At 56.5% G+C, this 16,123-nt stretch overlaps 2 protein-coding genes and 1 non-coding gene across 13 annotated transcripts in view; 2 read left to right on the forward strand and 1 right to left on the reverse strand.

Moving 5' to 3' along the window:
• The window catches only part of PLIN3 (perilipin 3), a 15,604-nt gene extending 5,808 nt beyond the window's left edge, over positions 1–9,796 (reverse strand). The window contains exons 1-5 of one of the 2 annotated variants that reach the window (XM_006904120.3): positions 9,683–9,796; positions 7,434–7,515; positions 3,782–3,980; positions 3,544–3,626; positions 1,797–2,079 (exon numbers count right to left, since the gene is read on the reverse strand). In XM_006904120.3, coding sequence (XP_006904182.1) covers positions 1,797–2,079; positions 3,544–3,626; positions 3,782–3,980; positions 7,434–7,499 — 631 coding nt within the window. In that variant the 5' untranslated portion in view covers positions 7,500–7,515; positions 9,683–9,796. Of the gene's footprint in view, positions 1–1,796; positions 2,080–3,543; positions 3,627–3,781; positions 3,981–7,433; positions 7,516–7,795; positions 8,892–9,682 lie in introns of those variants that run through there. The other variant, XM_006904121.3, reaches the window with a different exon arrangement.
• Positions 5,014–5,115, forward strand: LOC112476110. Its single transcript, XR_003044962.1, has one exon. It is a non-coding gene; the product is annotated as a U6 spliceosomal RNA (small nuclear RNA).
• The window catches only part of LOC102896741, an 18,602-nt gene continuing 11,369 nt past the window's right edge, over positions 8,891–16,123 (forward strand). For 4 of the 10 annotated variants that reach the window (XR_001516419.2, XR_003044763.1, XR_003044766.1 and 1 more), the window contains exons 1-2: positions 8,892–9,271; positions 10,959–11,064. Coding sequence is in view for 1 of the 10 variants with exons in the window: in XM_025043388.1 (XP_024899156.1) it covers positions 8,937–9,219; positions 10,924–11,064; positions 12,023–12,219 (621 nt within the window). In the remaining 9 variants the exon portion in view is untranslated. Of the gene's footprint in view, positions 9,272–10,923; positions 11,065–12,022; positions 12,278–16,123 lie in introns of those variants that run through there. The other 6 variants (XM_025043388.1, XR_003044769.1, XR_001516420.2 and 3 more) reach the window with 6 other exon arrangements.

Consider the following 16,123-nt stretch of genomic DNA (forward strand, 5'->3'; position numbering starts at 1 on the left):
CACGGGTGGGTGGTGGAAACTCGAAGGACAAGTGACATGCTACGTTCGAGCCACGTGATGCAAAGCTGAAGATCGCCAGCCCTGTCCGGGACATCGAGCCTCTCCAGAAATTAGGGAACCTCCCCTTTCCACCGAGGAGCCTCAGGGAGAATCATGGGGACTCGGAGCCAACTCAAGGGGGCCTCCAGGTGGCCCAAAATAATGACAAATAAAGCATCCGTGAAATAAACTTGTCAGATTGGAAAATGTCCTCTTAATCCACGTATTCAAACATAAAGACTCCCTATTCGACCCATGGAGGGTGCTGGTGAAGCAGCCCGTGATGCCACAGTAAATAAAGGGGGGAAGGCTGGCCATTTTCACTGCTTTTCCTCAACAAACTGTACCGTGGGGTGATCCGAATTGCAGAGAACTTTCTGCACGGAAGTTTCCCAGCTACGGAGAAAGAAGTAATTCTTTCAACAGCGACCCACTGCCGGAGGTGGAGGTAATGAGGAGGAGCCAACTCATTCTGAAACCACACGGTTCCACTTAGGAAGTGCCAGAACGGGCAAAGCGGAGGGCCTCATCTGGGAGGCGACTCTGCCCCCCAGGGGCCACTGGGCCACGTCTGGGGACATCTGTGGTTGTCACGACCTGGGGTGCTCCTGGCATCGAGTGGGTGGGGGCCGGAAATGCTGCTCAACTGTCCTCCACCCCCCCGCCAGTGCCCAGGATGCCCCGCAGAGTGACCCGGCCCCGAAAGCTGGCAGCCCCGTGGCGGGGAACCCTGGTCCAGTCTGTCTTCAAGGTTTTCCCAGTTCTCCCAAACGTCTCCTTGTTCAAACAAACCTGCTCTGGCCAGTCGGCTGGGACTGGGCCACCACTGCCCCCTGGACGGAGCATGGTGTCTAGCTCCTGGCAGCCCTCGTGGGCCCTCGCAGCCGTGGGCACGTTTGCAGTCCCCGGCACGTGTGCCAAGGAGGGCCATCTCTCAAACGTGGATCAAGACCCACTGCCACGGCCGTGGTCACGAGGACGTGGTACAGGCTGCTTCATCTCCAGTGGCTTCATCCCCAGTCTGTCTGTCCATCTTCATTCCTGCCCCAACCTGGTCCAGCTCCCATTTTTGTTGGCCAGGTCCACCCACCCCCTCCCCCGCACCCCTCATAGCCTGTCCTCCCCAAAGCAGCCAAGAGAGGGCGTCTGTGAGCACCTGAGTCAGGGCCAGTCCACGCTCTCAGCCCACAGCCCTTCCCTAGGGTAAAACCCACAGGACTCTGCGTGACCTGCCCCCCTCCCCTCCCTCCCGGTCCTCCCCTCCTACCTCTCGCCCCCTCGCCCACTCTGCTCCAGCCACAGGGGGCTCCCAGCTGTTTCTCCAACACGCCAGGCACGATCCTGTCCCGGGGCCTTGGCACGGGCTGTGGCCTCACCCAAGTATTCAGATGGCTAGCTCCCTTCTACCTCCAGTTCTATGCTCAAATGCCACCTTCCCACGGGGCCTCTAAACATACGCTGCCCTAGCCCACACTGTCCTGAAACCCTCCCCGCCCCCGCCTGCCCCACCTTCGGTTTTTTCTTTCCAGAATTGGTCATGGATTCCGTCCTCCAGCCTGCTCACTGCTTGTGTCCCTATGTCTAGGATCGGGCCCGGGACTCAGCAGGTGTCCAGATCCCTGAATTAAATCACTCAGACTCTCCTCTGTTCTTCCCCTCACCCACCGGCCATTTATTTGTTCATTTAAATGTCATTCAAACCGACGGACTCTGCGTGGGGGTGTCGGGGTGGGGGCTGGCCCGCGGGCCACACTCACCCAGCTCGGAGTCCGTCATGGGCAGGTGGTTGTCCGCCCACTCCTCCGACTTGCCCAGCACCGTATCCACCCCGCTCAGCACCATCTGGCCCACCAACTGGACACTGTTGGTCACCACCGACTTGGTCATGTCCACGCCACTCTGCATGGCTTCCCGGGTCGCATCTGCTGCCCCTGTCGCTCGGGCGGCCACTGCGTCCTTGGCGCTGGACACCGTGCTGGACATGGCGTCTCGGGCCCCCGATACCTTAGATGACACGAGTTCCTTGGTGTCTGCCAGGACCTACGAGACAGGCCAGCATGAGCATCTCTGCACTCCCTCCGTGCTGGGGTACCCTCACCCCACACGCCCATCTCCAAGGAGGCCCAGGGGAGGAGGTCCAGCGCTGGGGGATTCTCGAGGGTCAGCGATGAATCCAGTGTCACGGTGAAGACCATTTGCTCAGGAGCCAGCGGCCTGGGTAGTCCTGGCCTTGACACCTTCCAGCTGTGTGGCCTCGGACGCACCGCCCGCCTCCTCCACGCCTCCACCCTCCCAGAGCCACACTGATACATCACCCACTGGCTACACGTGGCCATTTAAATGTATTAAAATTAAATACAATTTGATGGAAAGCAGGATCTCAGAGAGGTATTCACACATCCATGTTCAGAGCAGCATGACTCACAACGGCCAAAAGATAAAAGCAACTCAGAGTGATCTAGTGACAAAGGAATGGATAAACCAAACGGGGTCCATTCATGCGATGGGACGTTACCCAGCCTTAGAGAGTAAAGACATTCTGACACCTGCTACAACGTGGACGAGCCCTGAGGACATTGTGCTCAGTGAGAGAAGCCAGACGCAGAAGGCCATGAACGTATTACATGGTTCCACTTATAGGAAACATCCGGGTACGGGTAAATCCACAGAGACAGGGGTATCCACGGCTGCCAGGGGCCGAGGTGTTTGATGGGAAGGAGAGTGACAGCTAAAGGGTGTGAAGTTTCTTCCCGGGGTGATGAAGCATTCTAGAACGGATGGCGATGGCTGTAAACTAAGAGTAGCTGCTTCAATTTACGATCATTAAAATTGGTAACTGAGTTCCTCAGTCACACTAGGTATATTCCAAGGACGCGGTAGCCACGTACGGCTGGTGGCTTCCATATTGGACAGTGCACAGAAAGAACACGTGCATCAGAGAAAGTTCTACTGGACAGCGCTACGCGGGCAGGGCCCTCGGAGGGAAGGGAGGCCTCTGAAGGGGTGCGGTCAGAACAGAGACCCAGAAACCACGGCGCAGGAACCGCACGGGCCCAGGCCCTGGGGTACGACTGAGCCGGGCGACTCTGCTCTCCCTGCCTCCCCAGAACAGAAGTCCCATAAGGGCGAGGACTGTCTGTCTCCCTGTGTCCAGTGCCTATGGGCACACGAGGAACTGAGTGGTGAGGACGGAGGCCGGTGAGGCTGAAGAGGGGCGAGTGAGGTGGGTGACGAGGCAGGGAGGTGGCGGGGCCCCGTGGGTCGTGGGGAGGGCTGTGGCTTTTTCTCTGGGCAAGGTGGGAAGGACGTGAGCGGGCTTTGAGCAGATCAGGCTGGCGTTTAGAACATTCGGCCAACTGCCCAGGGAGGAAGCGCTACTGGACAGGAGCGTCAGAGGGTAAGTAAGCCGTCACACTTGTCTACGCTAGTTAAGGTGGACCACAGACTCGATAGCCAGGCGGGTCCCTGTCCCTGCGGGGGCTCCCGCTGGCTCATGCCCGTTACCTTCTCCGTCTGCTGCTGCAGGATGGGCAGGTTCTCCTCCAGCTTATCCAGCCCCTTGTGGGCGTATTCACTGGCCAATGCGACTGCAGGAGGCGAGGCAAGCCCGAAACAGGACGGTTACCACACGTGAGCATCCCTCGGGTCCCCGGGAAGGTCAGCTGCTGCTGGTTTGGGAGGACAGGACCCGGGGTGGGGCAGACACCCTCGAGCCAGCCAGGAGGGGAGGTTCCATACTCACTCTGAGGCTCCAGCTTGGACAGGATGGGCTGGGCCCCGCTGATGGCAGCCTCTGTGAGGGTCTTCACACCTTTTTCCGCCGCTTCGCAGACGGTCTTGACGTGGGGGTGGCTCTCCTTGGTGGAGGTGTAGGCCGCGGACACCATATTACAGGTGGCACCGATAAGGGGCATGTGGGCCACGCGGTCCACCACGCTGGGCTACAAGAGAGACGTAGCTGAGGCCAGCTGGGGTGCCTGGGGGGCTGGGCCTGAAACTCAGCTGGCCCGCACTTTCGCCCCTACTCCGGCCAGAGAAACGGCTCAGCCCCCCATCCCCGCCCTGCGCCCGTGCAGATGTACAAGCCAGGAACCTTGGGGTTTCGCCAATGGCTTCCCTTATTTTGGCACTGCAGCTCATTTTGTTTGAACATGCCCTCGACGCCCACTGTGTGCCAGGCCCTCGCCAAGCTTAGGGTCTGAAACGGGTCTGAAAACTATGGCCCACGGGCCAAGTCCAGCCCACACCTGTTTTTTTCCCCAAATAGCTTTATTGAGATCTAGTTCGCGCATCAAAAATTTCACCATTTTTAAAGCTCATACGGGTCAGTGGTTTCCAGTGCTTTCGTGAGGTCGTACAACTATCACCACTGTCTGATTCCAGAAGATTTCCACTGCCCCGAAAAGGAGCCCCGTACCCCCTAACGGCCCTTGGCAACCACTAAGCTGCTTTCGGTCTCTATGAATTTGCCTCTTCGGGAAGAATTTGGGATCTTAAGAGGTTTTGCACAAAAATCTCAAATAAATGGAATCGCAAAGTCTGCAGCCTTTCGTGTCCGGCCCCTTTCACTGAGTAATGTTTTCAAGGTTCGTTCAAGCAGCAGTCTGTGTCTGTGCTTCCCGTTTTCTTTTTAATTGTAGTAAAATACGCACAGCATAAAATTTACCGGGCATTAAGGACACTCACAATGCTGTGCTACCGTCCACCTCCAGGCCTTTCTCCTCTTCCCGAAGTGACCCTCTGTCCCCATTACACACTCCCTCCCCTCCCCTCCCCTCCCCCAGCCCCTGGCTCCACCATCTACTTCCTGTCTCTGTGATTCTGACTCCTCTGAGGACCTCCTGTGAGTGGAATCATATATTTGTCCTTTTGCGTCTGGATTATTGCACTGAGCATCATGTCCTTAAGTTTCATCCATGCTGCAGTATGTGTCAGAATTTCATTCCTTAATATGGCTGAATAACATTCCATCATGCGCTCACTTCTGCAGCACATGATCTAAAACTGGAACAGGAGAGACCGGCACGGCCCCTGAGCACGGATGACACGCAAATTCGCGAAGCAGTCCATATTTTTGGAAGAGGGGAGGCAGATAGGGGCAGTGGGACATCAACTATATGGTGACGGAAGGAAATTTAACTTTGGGTGGTGAACACGATGCAATGCACATATGGCATATTATTGAATTGTACACTTGAAACCTATATGATTTTATTAACCAGTGTAACCCCAATAAATAAGAAAAAAATTGTTCTATTGCTACTTGGTTTTATAAATAAAGTTTTATTGGCATACAGCCACACCCATTCATTTATACACTGAATACAGCTGCTTTTGCCCTCCAAGAACAGAACTGAGTAGCTGCCATAAGCCACTCTGAGCTTCGGTTTCCCATCCACACAATACACAGTCGTTCTGTCTTGGGCTGCAAAGATCACGCGTGTAAAATGCCTGCCAGCAGAAGTGCTAACTCCCACGGGTGCTGTTTGCATAACTTAATCGGCAGTCCTGGGAGATGGGAAGTCTTATTCTATGGGCGAATTGAGGCCCAGTCAGTCACCCAAGTTCACAAAACCAGCCAGTGGCAAAGCTGGGCCTTGGACTCAGGCCATCCGCCTCCAGGATTTACCCACAAGGCTATGTGGTCGCTTCGGAATGTAACAAATTTACCACGGGATCCAGCAATTCCACTCCTGGGAATCTACCCGGCACATCCACTCGAGACTTGTACTTGAGTGTGCTGGACCTCTAGAGAGAACATATCAGCTAAGAAGGGCTCCTGGTGGTGAGCTGGGGCCAAATGAATAATCAGAGTCCAGCAATCGCTGCCGACAGAGGCCGCTCGGGCACACTGCAGCGCGGAGATGCCAGGACTGAGCCGCCAAACCTCCGGCACTGTGTTCCTATCCTCATAAAGGACTTCCCAGAATCCTGTTTACACCAGTGAGTTGGGACCCGCCCTGTCCAATTGGAGCTGCACAGTTACATCCTCATTTGCATCTTTATTGACCAGAGTGGCTCCATGATGACCAATCAGGATGCACGGTTCTGACCAATTAGGACCATGCCATGTGGACCAATCAAACTGCAAATTTGGATTCCTCATTTGCATAAAAATGAACCAATCAGGGACCAGGACGGGTGCTGGCGCCCACGCAGCCTGCTCAGCTCTGTCTCTCTCCCACACAATTTGCATACTTATGTTGATAGCAGCATTATTTACAATAGCTTAAAATGTGGAAGCAGCCCAAGTGTCCACTGACATGACATAAACAAAATGTTGTCTCCCCTCCCCCCGCTGCCCACAGAATGGACTATTATTCAGCCTTAGAAAGGAAGGAAATTCTGATACCCGCTTACAATGTGGATGAAACTCGAGGACATTATGCCAGACACAAAAGGACAAATATTGTATGATTCCACTGATGAGGTACCTAACAGAGAAGGTTCAATTTTTATAAAATGATTTCATGATTCTATTTATAAGAAATGTCCAGAATAGGTAAATCCATAGACAGAAAGCGGAATAGTGGTCGTTGGGCGGAGGGAATGGGGCTATTAATAGTGGGGATGGTTTCCTTTGGGGTAGGAAAAAGTTCTGGAATTTATGGGAGTGGGGAGGGAATGGGACTATTAATAGCGGGAATGGATGGGAGTGGGGACGGTTGCACACCGTGAACGTACTTATCGCCACTGCTCTGTACTCTTTAAAATGGTCAGAATAGTATATTTTTATGTTACGTGTATTTTACCTCAATTTTAAAAACGAAATGAAGCACTGACGTACAGTACACGGAACAACCTCTAAAACGTCACTCGGTGAAAGCCAGACACAGAAGGGTCTCATGTCATGTTTCTGTTTCTATAGAATGCCCAAAATAGGCAAATCCATAGCGACAAGCTAGATGAGTGGCTACTGGAGGAAGTGGGGCTGGGGGGTGACTGCTAATGGGTGTGGGGTCTCTTTTGGGAGAGATGAAAAATGTTCTAGAACCGTATGGTGGTGATGGCGTAATTCGGCAGTTCACCAGAGATAGCTGAGCAGTGTGCCCTTCCTCAGGGAGCATTTCACGGTACACGGACGACACCTTAACAAATTAACCTTGATTTAAACTGGGGAAGGGGAGTAGGAACAGGGACTGACTTCCCGGAAGGGGGACTCTAAGAGCCTCCAGAGGTAGGAAACATTTGGCCGGGGGCCACGGGAGGGCCAGGCAGTTTCAACCCGCACCCCAGTTCTGCCCCCATGTGTTAGTGGGGCACCTGTTAGGGCTCTGTCCGCTGTCTCTCCCTCACCCACTTGGAAAGATCTCTCTTGACCCCAAAGTGCTGGCAGCAGCTCCCTGGCTCCCGGCCACGGTGCCGTGATGTGGGAAGCCTAAACCCTTCCTCACCTGCTGTACCGGTTCTTCTGCTGTCACATGGGTGTTGGCAGGGGCTTCTGTCTCGTTGGTAGACATTTCTCAGAAGCACGCACTGTGGACAGAAGGATTGGTCAGGGTACAGCCTGCCTGGCCCCTCCCTCCAGGGAGAAGTCCGGGTTCACACCTGCCCTGACATCCCTCCACTTCTGAAAGCCCTGCCTCGCAATCATGAACACCCATCCGTGGCCCTGTTCAAAAGCAGGTGCTGATTCAGCAGAGCCCAAGAGTGCATTTTTATCTAATGAGCTCCCAGGTACTGCTGATGCACTTGATCTGGGGCCCCACGTTGAGGGGCAAGGTCAGGGTACAGCCAGCTCTCCGTGGACTCTCACCTGTATCAGTACTCCAGAGACACCCATGGTGCAAAAAACCTCTGTGGATGGCAACAGGCATCTTCCCTTTGACCTAGAAACCTCACTGCGAGGACTGTCTCCCGCTTACCCTGCCACGAGGGCAGGTGCGGGTGGACCAGTGGCCGCCACAGGACACTAATAACAACAACCTGAAGGGCTAGCCCAGTGCCTGGCAAAAGAATGGCAATTTGTACGTAACTGACATGGACAAAGATATCGTTGAGACAGAGTGTGGATGAGGCAAAAGTGTTTGCATCTGCACAGAATCTTCAAAGAGACACAGGAAACTGTGGAAAGTGGCCACTTTTCAGGGAGGAAGGTCAGGTAGCTGGGGCAGGCTTCTGGCTTTTGAGCCAGGTAGATACTATTACCTGTTCAAACAAAATGAAGCCTAAAGACAAGACTGGCCCCACTGCAGACCCATCGAGTCAGACCGAGGGGTGTGGGAAGGGTGAGGGAGGCTTCCCTGGTGGTGGATCTAACGCACACGTCTGCAGGAGACAAGAGCCGTGGGGGTGCTATGCTGGGCAAGGTGCGTCCTCTCACCTGTAAAATGGGGCTAACGGGAGTGCCTGCCTTAAAGGCTGGTCCCCCAGATAATTCTGGGGTGAGCCTGTTGAGAACCTCTGACCTTGATTCTGAGAATGTGCTGGAGAGGAAGAGGGCCCAGAGGTGTTCCACCCAGTGGAACCTGATGTTTTGAGAGCACCACTTCTGGAGGCCAAACTGGGTTCTCACCCCAGCTTTGCCACTCACGTGGGAGCTGGGGAAGGCAGCAACCCCTCGGAGCTTGCTCGCCACATCCAGACAATGGGGATAACCGCTCCTAGCTCGGAGTCTCTGCGGACTGGGGGAGAGGCTGCACACGTGACGCTCAGCCTGGCACAGAGCAGTTCCTCAGTAAACAGATCCGAAGGGTGAAGCCAGCCAGGAATGGGCTCCCTGCTTATGACTAGGGGTGAGGAGTCACCTGCCCCTGGCGATCATCACCTGAGTCCTATTCCTCCACTCACCTTCCTCAGAGCCTGAGCTCACCTGGCAGCTTAGAGGCCACCCCTCTCATCCCCTCTGTCCATCAATCCCCTCCGTGAATGAGTTTAACCAGGGGCAACTATGACAGATGTCGCCCCAGCGGCCAGGGGAAGAGTGGGCTGGAACTGGATGGAGTCGCAATGCCCTCCAGCTGCAGCCAGGATTCGCTAAGATCCAACTTCCAAAGTTCCCAGAGTCCAAGGTCCCAGGCCCGGGCCCTCGTCTCAGTCCTGACATAGGTCCCAAGGACTCAGATCAGGAGGGGCAGGCCTCTGCGCCGCATCCATCCGGAGGAAGGGGGCGGGGTTTGCTCGCGACCTCCCCACCCGCAGCTGGGGGTCAGAAGCCGGGGCGAGAGAGGGCCCCAGGAGGTGAGACCATCTGCAGGGGACGGGCTGTGCTGGGCAGAAGGACTGCTCCCCGGTAAGAGAGGGAGGGGTCTGGGGGCCCGGGAGGGCGGAATTCCTGTGCAGGACCCGCGGCGGCGAGCCTCCAAGCTGCGTTTGCAAATAAAGCACACGTTAAATTTGGAGAGGATGTGGTTTCAGTCCGGGGATCCGTACCCCGCTTTATACTGCCACGTCTAGAGGGCTCGTTCGCAGCTCCCCACCGAAAGTCCCACGAACGGAGAGGAGAGAGTTGGAAAGTCTGAGCCAGTTCCCGAAGTTGACTTGCCGGGGCGGGGTGCTCAGCCGGGGCTGGAGACCCCTCCCCCCGGCCGTAGGGACCAGCGGAGGCCCCGGGAAGGCCCTCCCCGCCCCTTCCTCCCCTGGGGCGCCCCAGGACTCGCGGTCACCGTCCCCCCTACCGCATTCCGGCACCCCCGCCTCTCACCGCGGTCAGCGGGACGTCCGGGGTGCGGCGACAACGACTTTAAAGTTGACTCCCAAACTGTCTTGGGCCAGTCCAGGGCGGACCTTTATATTGGGGGGCGGGCACCTGGGAGTGACGGGCCGGAGGACCAATGCAGTGGGGTCATTTAGGCCACGCCCCCTCCCGGCCCTGAACGTTGGAGCCACAAGTGAAGTCCTGTAGGGGCCGCACGCCCGGTCGCGGGGAGGGGCACGCGCCCTCCGCCCAGCGCCCGGTGTTGAGGCGGTTACCCCGACCCGACGCCAAGGGCGCCCCGGCCCACCTGGAGACCCTATGCACTTGTTAGAGCGAGGCGATGCGTCCCTGAGGTCCCCCGGGCCCCCCTTTCTCCGGTGGCCAAACCGACTCTGCGAGAACTCGGCGTGTCAGGGGCCACACTCCCACTGGGGGCGCGAGCGTGAGGAGCCGGACCCGACCCAGCTTTAGTGAACAGCTTTAACCATTGCGGTGAACAGATATCCAGCGCCTTCTGCCCGCCCCGACCATTATAGTGCCACTCAATCCTCCCAAACTATGTGTCCCTCTATCCCCATTTTACAGATGAGACAACTGAGGCCCAGAGACGGCCTCCAGGGGCAATGCAGGGGCCAACTCCTGCATCCGGCTACTGGATCAACCCCTTCCTGAAGCCAAACCCACTGGGATGTTTTTTTCCCCCTTTAAAAAGCCAGCCTCTGTTCTCTCGGTCTATAAACCAAGGTCTCAAACTCAGAGGTCCCTACGGGCCAAGCAGGAGGTAAATGGGGTAGCAGCAAGTGGCAGAAAGCAGCCTTGTGGAGGTCTACCCCAGGATGCATGGATCCACGGGAATTCCGGACCGTAGAAGCAATGTGCGGCCTCTTAGAAAAACTACTGGACCAAATAAAGGCCATCTGGGACCTTATCCAGTCCAGGGGCCAGCAGTTTGCCACCTCTGCTAATTATGTGGGTTGGGGTGGGACTTTCTGGTAAGAACACAGGAAGAATTGTGTGCCTGTGACTAAGCATATTTTTTTGAGAGAGCCTATGCTCATGTTGTGCAGCAGGGCTTTCTGAGATGTTAGGAACGTCCTAGAATTCCGTCCCATCCAATATGCGCCCCGTGGCTGTTGCATACCAAGACGCTGAATATTAACATTGAAGTAGCCACCTTCAGTTAGATTTGCAAGCGAAAGGTTGAAGCAATAGACTATGACAGATACGCACTTTACATTTGCTTGCAGGCCTTTTTTCCTACACTTGTTCATTTATTCGGCAGTTTTTGATGAGCTGCTATGCTGGACGCTGGGGACACAGCAGTAAAACAGATCCTGGCCTTGTGGCGCTCAGCACCCAGTGGGAGAGACGGACAATAAACAAGATAAGTGAGTAAAATGCATATCGGGTCAGGTGGTGGTAAGTGCTCCTGAGAAAAACAAGGGGCTGGCATCGAAGATGCAGGGGCTGCAACCTTTAACAGGTGCTCAGGGGAGGCCTCGCTGAGTGCCCTGAATACGGAAATGAGGGAGGAGAGGAAGGAGCCACGGAGAGATCTGGGAGGAGTGTTTCTGATCAAGGGAACAGCATGTGCAAAGGCCCTGAGGCTGGACTATGCCTCGTGAGTCGGAGGTGCAGCCCAGAAGCCGATGCGGCTGGAGCAGAGTGTGAGACGGGGAGGAGTGGAAGAGAAGGGGTCAGGGATGTCTAGAGCTCAGAGAGGTGAAGTGACTTGTCCAAACTCACCCAGGTCAAAAGTCACTGGGAGATATTCATGGTAGCCTTCAGCTTCCGAGTGGCCTTCCGTGCTGGGAAGTGGCCACAATATTTCTGGTCAAGGGGCTATAACACAATTCTGATTTGGAAAAATAAAGTCCTGGTAACTTTGCCCCCCATCTTCTGAACGAAAGGAGAACGGTCATGCCCACCTGCTTCCCTGGTATGGGGGGATCAACTGCCACGTCCAGTCCCTTGCGAGGGGGAGTCAAGGGCATTTGCCACTGTGTGCGAGCACATGGGGGTGGGGGAGGGGAAGGAAAGGGCAGCTGGACCCCTCTCTCCTCACCAGCACTGCCCCCTCCTCCTGGAAGCCTTCCTGCCTACCTCCCCAGGCTCCCTGATGCCGGGGATGCCAGATAAGACTCAGGCTGCCCAGTTCAATTTGAATTTCAGGTCAGCGATGAATGCATTTTGGAGGTATGGGTCTACCACACGTGCTATTTGGAATACACTTATACTCGCGTATTATTCATTGTCGATCTGAAATTCGGTCGGAGCCGGGCATTCTTTTTATTTTGCTAGTTTGGCACCCATTTTTCCTTCTCTGCCCCGGCCATGTCTTCTTAGGGATGGACTGTCACCTCCCAGCCTTGGGAGATATGGCCGGTAGCCTTCAGCTACCTCCTCAAGGGCATCAGCCGTCCAGGAGCCCAGGGTGGGAGGTGAGAAGCAGCTGCTGTTTTCTGCGCTATTTCATCGCGTTATCCAGAGGCCTGATTTTGACTTTTCCAGCTTTCTGGAGGAGAGAGCGGAGGATCCGTTAGGTGGTGTACCGCCCCCGTCACACAGCCAGATATGGGCAGCCGGGGGTTTGGACCCAGGGTGGTCAGTCTTCAGAGTCTTTGTTTCTGAGATTCTGCCTGCCTGGCCTCTGCCTGGCCTCTCCCTCCCCTCCCCTCCCCTCCCCTCCCTCCTCCCCTCCCCTCCCCTCCCCTTCCTCCTCCATTCCAACTCCTTCCAGTTGTGGCTCTGAAAACTCAAGTACTTTTCCACTGAGTGGAGGGGAGGAAGAGGCAGGCCAGCATTGTACCACAAGATGGCGCTGCTGGCCCCAGCTGGTCTCACCTGGTCCAGGTGTCCTCTCTGCCCTCCGACCTTTCCCTCTGTCAATCCACCCGTTTATTTTTATTTGTCATTTATTTCTTTTTAGGTGAGGCAACCCTTGGTTGACCTCACAGATCGCAAGGAACTGGTCAGCTTACAATCTCTTATTTTGTAATTTATTTTTTACGCCTACAGCACCTGGTCTTCCTAGGTGGTGTCCCATCCAAGTACTAACCAGGCCTGACCCTGCTTAGCTTCCATCTGTTTATTAAGCAGCTCTTATTATGGCAGCCCTACCCTGGCCATGCCAGGCCTGGCACTGAGGACCAGCGATCATTGGATATTCAACCATTCAACAATTATTAAGCACCTGCTGTGTGCCAGGCTGGTGCTGGGCAGCCCTGGGGACCGGGTCTCCACTCCCGCCTTCACGGGCACTCGTAGTTTGGTGTGGTGACGCATGTGGGACCAGCAGGGCCTCATTAAGACCTTCGGGGGCCCAAGGTGCTTCTGCTGTTGCAGGTCCCTCCTTCCGTGAAAAATATTACAAATAATCTTTTATAACTGCACTGGTATCATTTTTTTCATTTTTTCTTCTGATATTCAGAGAAATTAAAACGAAACCATTCTGTGGGTCCCTAAAAGTGTCGCAGGCCCTCGCGGGGTCTCCTGTGTCTGATGGACGAGTGGCTCCGGTGACCAGGTGGATAAAATGAGGGCGATCAGGGCCGCGATGGGGGTGCACAGGCATGGTTGAGCCGGACGAGGCGCTGGATCCAGGTGGGTGGGGGTGGGGGTTCCCGGAAGGCTTCCAGGAGGAGGTGAGATCTAAGCCGAGGCAGGAGAGATGAATAGGAGTCGGCAGGTGAAGGTACAGGAGCGTCATTCCAGGCAGGGGGAACAGAGTGCGAAGGTGCAGAGTGAGGCTGGAGGTGGGGACAAGGGTGTCGGGGAGGAGAGGTGGGCAAGGATCAGGCTGGCAGAGTCCTGAGAGCACTAGGAGCCACAGAAGCTTCTGGAACAAGGTCAGCATGGGCAGGTTGGAGTATCTGAAAAATCTCTCGGGCCGCCCTGAGGATGAAGGAGACCCGGAAGAGGAAAATGAGCCGACTTGCTTCGGGTGAGTCTTGAAGGAAAGGGGGGATTAGAAATGTGGAGGCGGGTGCAGGAGGACCTCCCCAGCCCCGTGGTGTTCGTTCGTTCAGGAAGCGTTTACTAAGTGCCTCGTGCGTGCCCCGCTGAGGATACGGCAGTGAGCCAGACAGAGAAGACCCCTGCCCGCGTGGAGGGGGAGGGGCCAGGGACAAACTACAGACCACGTGTCACATGATATATTAGAAGCGGGTGTGAGCCATGGAGAAAAATACAGCGGGAAAGGCGGATGGGGAGTCAGGGTGGTTTGCGATTTTAAATAAGATGGACGAGGGAGACCTTACTGGGGAGGTGACGTTGGAACTGAGGCCTAGTGGCAGGGAGGCCGTTGAACTTAACCGTGTGGCTCTCTGGACAGGGTGTGCTCCAGGCAGCAGTCACAGCTGGTGCAAAGGCCCTGAGGCAGGCCCATGCCTGGCGTGTTGGAGGAACAGCCAGGAGGTCCATGTAGCTGGAGCAGAGTGGGCGAGGGGGAGAGAGTGAGGGGGTGAGGGCAGGGAGTGGGGGATGGGGGCAGGTCGCACAGGGCAGTGTGGGTCTCGGGGAGGACTTGGGCTTTCGCCTGGAGGGCGGTGGGCAGAAGAGGGAGTGAGCCCGGCTCCGGCCGATGCTATGGCCCACGCCCGCTCCTGAGAGACAGAAAGCTTTTGGGGCAGCCCAGCTAGGCAAGGATCGGCTGTAGGGGGGCAGGTGGGAGCCGATGGCCGGAACTGCAGGGTGGGGGCAGAGGGCAGAGAGACTGCAGAGGGTAGAGGACAGGCTGGGATTCAGAAGGGGAGGCTGCCGTGGGCCGCTGGCTGGAGGCCCTGAGTCGTGTGGAGGGTGGGGGTGTGAGACACGGCGGGGCTGTCCATGTCTGAGGCTGGGACCAGCCAAGGAGTGAGTTCGGGGGGACATAGGTGAGCTCAGCTTTGCCTCTCCCAGAGCTCCGGCCTAGGATGACAGACTTATCACATAAAAATACAGGACACCCAGTTAAACGTGAATTTAGATGCGCAATGAATACTTTTACCTTAAGTATGTCCCAGGTGTCCCAAAGAACATACTTATGCTGAGAAATTCCTCCTTTACCTGCGTGGCCTGTGTTTTTCTCTCGGCAGCCCTCCCCCAGCTCTGACAGGCTGTCCCGTGTCCTCCTGAGCTGCAGATCCCACCAGGGGCCCAGCCTGACCAGTGTGGCCCGATGGCAGAAGGCAAGGTTTTGTCTCAGGCCGGCTTGTCGCGGGAAGCCAGGGTCTTTTAGCATGCAGGCCCTGGCCCGTCTTACGCGCCCCCCACATGGCGCCAGCTGTCCACTGCCGCCTGCGAGGCGGTGGCGGGCTTGGGGGAGGGGAAACGTGTTAAGACCCACTGTCCCCTGGGCCAGCGCCTCCCAGGCCAGCAGGTCCCAATGAAATCTGGGCCGAGGATCCCTTCGGCAGGAAGGTCTCCATGCGGCCTTTGTCCCCTAGGCCCTGGTGGCCCGTCCAGCTCAGAGCCAGAGGCCCCCAGGCCTTTCCGCGAAGTCCTGTAGGCAGAGCAGACAGGCTTCCTTATCAGAAGATACCGGAAGGACATAGGCCTAGGGGCCACTCCCCCTCCAGGCCGCAGCCACCCCCCTGTCACCCCCACCTTGAATGGCCTTGTCGGGGGTGGCCAGACCCAGCAGTCGGACTGTGGCTCTCTGAGTGCCAGCTGCCAGGATGTGCCAGTCACGTTGGCAGGGGAAGAACATGCAATTCTTGGCTCTCCTGGCTGCTTCTTTGTTTCCGGGCAGAGGTGGTGGACTGTTGTCCTGGCAACCAGCCCCTTACCCCCCAAAATAGTCCCTTGAGGTGAAGATTAGAAGCACTTCGGATCTGGGAGTTCAGGCCAGAGAGGGCCCTCTGTCACGCAGGATGGCAAAGGAGAACCCTCCCCCACCGGCCCTGCCTGCTTAGAGCTCATGTGTCTCAGACCAGGGGGGAGGCCAGGTCACCCCTTTGAGATTGGAATGCGGTGGGGGAAAGGACATTCCCAGCAGGGCAGGCATCACGGTGGCAGCTGCTGGCCCCCGCTTGTCCTGTGTGCCCCGAGTTGGAGGCTGCAGCTGGTGCCGGCAGCTTTGGTTCCGGGGGGGGGGATGTTATTTTTGGGGTGGGGGCGAAGGAGCGTGAGAGGCGCCTCCTGGGGCAGGAAGTGGGGCGGCCCCAGCTGTGTTCTCCCGTTGGCCCACCTGGTCCGTGGGCAGCGCGGGCCACCGCACAGGAAGTGTTCCCAACGCCCGCCTGTGTGGTCCCCTGAAGCTGGGGCCCAGAGGGGAGGCAGCCGGGGGGAGGGTTCCGGGGCTGCGACTGAGGCTCGGAATCTTCCAGAAAACCTCAGCCTGGGATAAGCAGGAGGCCCGTGAGTGACCGCTTACTTTGGCCGATGCAGTTTATAGACATTGGCTGGTTTGGTCCCAGGTCTTCAAGAGGGAGGGGTGAGTGATGAGTGGGAGCTTACAGATGGTGA

The sequence above is a fragment of the Pteropus alecto genome, unplaced genomic scaffold (genome assembly GCF_000325575.1).
Source record: "Pteropus alecto unplaced genomic scaffold, ASM32557v1 scaffold30, whole genome shotgun sequence".
NCBI classification, from domain to species: Eukaryota; Metazoa; Chordata; class Mammalia; order Chiroptera; family Pteropodidae; genus Pteropus; species Pteropus alecto.